Here is a 7,500-nt window from a genome sequence, read left to right as displayed (position 1 = left end):
ATAATGATTCACTATGAAGTAAATGTGATATATCAGGGGTTAATTAAAGGTGTGAGATCCAAATGTTAATAAATCATGTGTTAACATTGCGGAAAAAGATCATACCATATCTTTCCGATCATATATGAATCAGACCTTAGTTAACGGTGCAATCGGAATTACTGACCATATGTTTCCATTATTACTGCACCGTTAACTAAGGTCTGATTCATATATGATCGGAAAGATATGGTATGATCTTTTTCTGCAATGTTAACACATGATTTATTAACATTTGGATATCACACCCTTAACTAACCCCTGATGTACCACATTTACTTCATAGTGAGTCATTCATCATTATGTGTCGACTACTAATGGACTAGACATTTCTGCATGCATGAATCACATGTTTATTCACTATTAATCAGTCATTACTTCAGACATTATTCCGTCCTTACTCACGTAACCTTATTGTAAAGTGTTACCGCTCATTTTGACGTTTTTTTGAGAACTTTTTGGGCGGGATTTGGTCATACACATCTGGCAACACTGAGCTGCAGCAGCATGTAGCAGCAGTCAGTGGCAATAATCCAGCTTTGCAACGATTAGCTCCCTCTAATTACTTTCATCTCATTTCATCTCTGCATACCACTTAACCCTGTCGGACTTCAACAAAACAGCAAACAAATCCCACTTGAAAACAACAACCTCCTGCTGATCGTCAAAGGCAGCTTTATTGTCAGTTTCTTAGTATTAACCATGCCGTTTTCTGACAGTCACTTCATGGATTTGACACTTAGATGCATACTGTGAGTACACACGCACATGCACGCACACACACACGCATGCGCACACACACACACACACACACACACACACACACACACACACACACACACACACACACACACACACACACACACACACACACACACACACACACACACACACACACACACACACACACACACACACACAATTTTGTTACACAATTCTTTTTCACACAGCCCTGCTGTTTCGAACAATTGTGATAGAAATTAATCTCTGAGGTGACAAACATATGCTCAAACCAGTACACCAAAGAGGCTCGTCAAGGCACACACTGACTGACAAGTCAAGGCACACGCATAACCCAGGTGGTTGTGGTCACACCGTAACACCCTCTTGACACAGCAAACCTTAACAAGATTTCAGTTTTAGTCTCTTTTTTCTTGACTTGATATGTGATTACGGCTGGGGAAGTTTATCAAGGGTGACAGCAGAGTACTTTTGGATTTGAGTTTATAGTTCAGAATGCCCACCTTTGTCTCTCTCTGCTGAGTGCAGTTCTTGCTAGAATCAACCAACCACCAAACGTACTCAGGTCCAATGTGCAAACAATACACTGTAAATGTAGCAACAATTTCCCCCAACAAGACAAGGATCCAGGACAGACAGAAGGCAAGTAGCCTATTGTTGAGTCAGAAGAGAAGATGTGTGCAAATCCCACCTGATTGGCCAGGTGCAGGAGAATGAAAGCAATAATCCAGTGAACGTGAATAAAGTCTGCAAACAATGCTTGTCTTCTGTGTTATTTTAATGGTGAAAGCGCAACGTTTCGACCTTCAGGTCTTCATCAGGCAAAGTCTTTGCTTTCACCATTTAAATAACACAGAAGTAGTGTTTGCTGACTTTATTCATGTTCACTGAAGTATTGTAGAGTGCCCACAGAGAAAGACTCTGGACAGCAGGCGAAGGCTGTGTACAGTAACCTGGCCCAAGACAAAGACCAGACTGCACTCCATGCAACAGACATATGCCCTAGGGCACAGACAAGAAGTTACAGAGTCATTAAAACTGGAGCGTGAAGCTCGATATCTTTCTTTTTTTTACGTAATGCAGGCTTTAAGCCAGTGGGGGTGAGAAAGACAATGAACCGTGGTAGAGTTTTACAACAGAGGCACTGAATTAGATACGTTGCCCTACTGTTTGGTTGCTCGCCAGGGAATTTCAGATACCATCCACGAGCATTCAAGGCCAAAATCAAAGAAAAATAAACACACAGGCTGAAGAAAGACCAAGTCTTCCGTTTAAGCCTCAAGCAATAGCCTACAAGTTGAGAGTTGAGTCAAAAAGGGTAAATACACAATACACTGAAGATGCTAAAAACATAAACAGAAGCATTACATAAGCAGAGCATGAATGATGAATGATGACTGCTGAACATTAACACCAGCAGCTGTAGGCTATTTGTACTGTCATCATCTCATTGCCATTCACTACCAGAGGTGCATTACCTAACACATTCTCTTCTGGCAATACACAGAAACATGTGATGTGTCTATGTATCTATGTATCTATGTGTCTGTATCTGTAAAGAATTTCATGAATAACCACAACATTGGCCAGACCAACCCTTAGCAGAGCTTTGAAGATTTGATAACCAGACCAGCGTGAATAGCGTTATGAAAAAATCACGGCTACTTACAGCCGACCATCATCATAGCCACGGAGAAGATCTTCTCCCCGTCCGTAGTCGGCGCTATGTTGCCGAAGCCGATGGTGGTGAGGCTGGTCATGGTGAAGTAGAGCGAGGAGATGTAGAGCGTGTCCTTGCTGGGGCCGCCCTCCCATGTGCCCGAGCCAGTGGCGTTGTAGCGGTACGGGGTGCCGATGCTGGTCGCCAATTGGTAGAGCCAGCTATCCGTCTTGATGGTGTTGGTGGCCTCGTCGATGACCTAGTAGTAGAGTTATAGAGCAAAAGAGTAAATTTGACTAATCCTTGTCGTAGAGTGAGTAGTACAGAAGGGTAGGTAGCACTTCACAATAACCTTCCACTATAAATAGTTAACAAATAGTTAACTAATAGTTAGCTAATAGTTAGCTAATGGTTTACTGTACATTTGTAGTTACATACAAAGTCATTAGAATACATTTACTAGTCATTACATAATCATTTATAGAACATAATAATAAGTTACTTAATGCATTATTTAAAAATACTTGTATTATTAATTTATTAAAATACTAACAGTAACTTAAACATAATAAAACACTTATAAACTATTAACAATTTTACCCTGAGCATGGTACCGTCCCACCGCACTGCTCCCCATGGGGCGCCACTGAGGGCTGCCCCCTTGCACGGGTGAGGCATAAATGCAATTTCGTTGTGTGCAGTGTGCAGTGTTCACTTGTGTGCTGTGGAGTGCTGTGTCACAATGACAATGGGAGTTGGAGTTTCCCAATGGGCTTTCACTTTCACGCTTTCACTTTCACAATTTTTTACTTAATATATTACAACTGTAAATGTACAGTAAACCATTAGTTAACTATTAGTTAACTGTTTGTTAACTCTTTAAAGCGGAAGGTTATTGTGAAGTGCCACCGAGTTACATTTATTAATGAAGTAGCATGCATACACAAAGACACAAAAAAACACATTGCATGGCATATTTAGCAGAGCACAACATACATGCATACATTCAGAGATTAGGCAGCTCACACACACGCACCATATGCGTAGACAGGGGTGGGCCTGGATGGGCCTGGGCCCGCTCACTTGACATCCAGGTCCGCCCCATCTAATGAGAAGAGAAGGCTCAGTCACACTCGACAGTCAACTGTTGCCTCTTGGAACTATGATATGACTTGAATCTGGCTCTTCAGCTGTGATTTCTATTATTTCAATTTTAGACTATCATTTTTGGGCAGCATACAACGTCTCTATGTGGTACACTAGGTTAGTGTTAGCCGAAGGTCCAGGAACCTGTCTTGTAAACAAAAAAGGTTTGTTGAATTTTGTTGTTCGTGGGTGTCAGCATGAATTGCAGAACATTGTTCGGCAACACTTTACTTGAAGTAGGTGTCATAAGCATGTAATTACAGTGTCATAATAGTGTCATGACACAGTCATAGATAAGTCATAAATATTATGTCCATGTAATAAACCTTTTATGACTGTTGGCCTTAAGAGACATTCGGCAACCGAATGTCACTTAAGGCCAACAGCCATAAAATATATAACCGAATGTCACAGTTATAAAATGTTTATGACATAGACATAATGTTTATGACTTGTCTATGACGGTGTCATGACACTATCATGACACTGTAATGACATGCATATGACACCGACGTCAAATAAAGTGTAACCCATTGATCTCCTCAATCGGACATGTCAAACTGTGATACCGATAACGTTATGGAATCATCCTCACCCTCTGTACTGCCCCAGTTCAGTCTATAGCAAAAGTATACCAAGGTAGGCAATAGGCTTATGCCCGAGCTAAGTTTCATTCAACATGATGGGCATAATGAATGGCTGTTTTCTACTATTAATCGGCCTTGTACGAAATTCCGATTGAATGAATTGAAATTCAAAGTAATGCCATAATCACCACCACCTAGTGTTCATATTATGGCATTACTGTGAATTTCAATTCATTCAATTCGGAATTTCATATAAGTCTGCTATTAATCGAAAAAAGAATGTCCACCAGAACATCCATGTTGACTGAACACACTCTGTTACTAAGAGAACTGGCCGAATCGTTGGACTATCATGACATGAACGCGACAACAACAAAAACTCGCCTCCTGTTGTAGCATGTAAGTAAGTAAGTAAGTAAGTAAGTAAATGTTATTTATATAGCACATATGAAAACAGTGCAAAACTGACCAAAGTGCTGTACAGTGACTGGCTAGAGAGAAATCAAATATATACATAAATAAAAGCAACAAAGCATTAGTGCAATAAAAATAAAGAAAAAGATAATAGACAAGACTTCTAGGCCCAGTGTACAGTTGCAACACTGGTAAAACAGTGACTGGCTAGAGAAAAAAAAAGAATAAATAAAGGCATGCATAAAGGACTCATCAAAAGTAAGACCATTAATTACTTTTGCCGTATATGCATAATTGTTAATATTATATTGCAGCCCAGTACACACACACACACACACACACACACACACACACACACACACACACACACACACACACACACACACACACACACACACACACACACACACACACACAAACACAAACACACACAGGCACACACTCACACACACACACACGTACAGGTACGGTACCTCGTAATCTCCGATGCTGTACCAGATGCAGGCGAGCCAGTGGGCCACCAGGCCGAAGACGCAGACCAGCAGCACCAGCACGGCCGCCCCGTACTCCAGGTAGTGGTCCAGCTTGCGGGCCACACGGCCCAGACGCAGCAGACGCACCACCTTCAGGGAACTGAACAGGCTGCTGAGACCCTGTGGAGACGGGGAGGAGAGAGAGAGAGAGAGAGAGCGAGAGAGAGAGAGAGAGAGAGAGAGAGAGAGAGAGAGAGAGAGAGGTGTAAGTATGCAGCCCAAATGCAATGAGCCACACGACCCATACGCAGCAGACGCACCACCTTCAGGGAACTGAACAGGCAGCTGAGACCCTGTGGAGAGGGGGAGGAGAGAGAGGGAGAGGCAGAGAGAGAGAGGGGGGGGGGGACCATGGATGTAGTATAAGAACTGGAGAGAGTGAACAAGTCCCGCCTCCAGTCATTTCAATGGGAAATGCTAGGCTAGTGAATTCAGCCAAAATTGAACGTTTTTTCAGCTTCCAAATTGGAGGTATTTCCGCCAACATTTTACTCAGCCAATTACGTGCCACGTTAATGACTGACTTACAAAGACGGGCACTGGATGCATGGAGGTGCCCAACCACAGACCTGTAAAGGTCTGTGCGCCCAACACTAAACTTGTGTACCCACCAATCATCATGAACGAAGTGAATGTCGGAAGTGCGAAAATGGCGACTTGCTAATCGGCGAAGCTAACCAGCCAAATCCTGCCCCCCTGGCGGGGACAGAGAGAGAGAGAGAGAGAGAGAGAGAGAGAGAGAGAGAGAGAGAGAGAGAGATAGAGAGAGAGAGAGAGAGAATGAGAGATAGGTGTAAGTATTCAGCCCAAATGCAATGAGCCACACGGCCCAGACGCAGCAGACGCAGCACCTTCAGGAAGCTGAAGAGGCTACTGAGACCCTGCATGGGAGAGGGGGACAGAAAAGGACCCCAGTGGAAACAAGCTCCCAAAGCTTTTTTGAGTTATCCTTTTGACGTGTTGTACAAGGTTTTCAATATATTGACTTATTTATTTGTATACCTTTTGTAATGCTTTGTACAATGTCAATAAACAAAGTCAATCAATCAATCAATCAACGGGGGGAGTTCAAATTGTAGAGTTGGTACCAGGGCAAAAAAATCAGGCCGGGTATTTTCAGCCAAGACCGGTCCACCATTGCCTGGCTCTTGCCCGACCTGTAGTTCCTCGCAGCTTCATGAGCTCCACTACTAAGTCTGGGAGCATGTAGCTCCATATGTTGTAGAAAAGCCTGTGACAACATTTGTAGTCATCTATTACAAGCTATTGTGATCACAACAGCCAAAATGAACATTTAAATCTGACTCAGAAAGGTCAGCTGTAGCAGCATGAGGATTGATACCACTACACTAAAGGGAGGACCAGGCCAAAATCATCAACAGTGCACCGGGCAAATGCCCGATGGCCAATCCATCCATAATTGTTACCTATACATGGATTTCACGTTCTTACAAACACATGGCTGAGCGCGCAGACAACAATTCAAACTTGGCTACGCAGCTAGGTGTTTAACATTAGAAATCCCTCTGGAGCACTGCACAGTACCTTAGCAACGCTGAGAACAAGCACTGATAGGATGACGGTTGCGTTTGACTGTCAATCAAAATCATTCTAAAACAATTGTATCTGTCAATCAAATCAACTAAAAATACTTATTTGTCATTTAAACAATTTTAATAGCTCTCTAAAATAATGTGTCAGAACGTAAATATACTGTATTTAGCTTGTTTGAAACGGACCGGAAACTACCGTTTGCAGGAAATAGAGTACACTTGGCAAGAATTGGCATGGAGATGGATTGTTTCAAGTGTCCCATAGAGATGAGTGGGAAACTGCAATTTTCCCCCCAGTTTCCGGGTCTAGTTCCAACCGCCGACATTGCCTCACTTTAGAATAGAATAGAATCGCCACGGCGTCCCTTCTATTCGGTGTTAATGTTGCTTCACATTCACAATTCAGTTATTGAAGACGTGACGTAGATAGTACGTAGTATATAAATATCACCTGGATGAGCATGTGCTGTCCTATGCAACTCAAACAGAGAAAGTCAGAATGAGTTATGAACTGTGAATGAACTGTGAAAATATATAGAGAGATGAAGTCAGTATATAGGCTACTAAATAAATAATACAGATGGGGATGGTTTATTAATATCCTGAAGTTTGAATACATCAAATGTATCACTGTTAGGCCTATATACTGTAATTTATGTGCAGTACTGAATATGGGAGAATAGCCTTGTGTGCAGCAAATGTGATGCGTGATGATGTTGTTGTAAAAAAATACTTTAAAAATCGATCAAAATGTCACAAAATCAAAATCATGTCTCTCACAAAGCAAGATTATTGCACTATTGACTGCAAAATTAATCCATTCATAT

General features: G+C 42.0%; 1 protein-coding gene across 1 annotated transcript in view; it reads right to left on the bottom strand.

The window, feature by feature from the left end:
* Window positions 1–7,500, bottom strand: part of kcnh5a (potassium voltage-gated channel, subfamily H (eag-related), member 5a) — a 239,568-nt gene that overhangs the window by 124,344 nt on the left and 107,724 nt on the right. The window contains exons 9-10 of the mRNA XM_063222171.1: window positions 5,061–5,240; window positions 2,450–2,699 (exon numbers count right to left, since the gene is read on the bottom strand). Of these exons, the coding sequence (XP_063078241.1) occupies window positions 2,450–2,699; window positions 5,061–5,240 (430 nt within the window). The remainder of the gene's footprint in view (window positions 1–2,449; window positions 2,700–5,060; window positions 5,241–7,500) is intronic.

The sequence above is a fragment of the Engraulis encrasicolus genome, chromosome 18, assembly GCF_034702125.1.
Source record: "Engraulis encrasicolus isolate BLACKSEA-1 chromosome 18, IST_EnEncr_1.0, whole genome shotgun sequence".
Lineage (NCBI taxonomy): Eukaryota > Metazoa > Chordata > Actinopteri > Clupeiformes > Engraulidae > Engraulis > Engraulis encrasicolus.
Note: the sequence above shows the minus strand (reverse complement) of the source record. Positions and strands in the feature narration are given on the sequence as shown.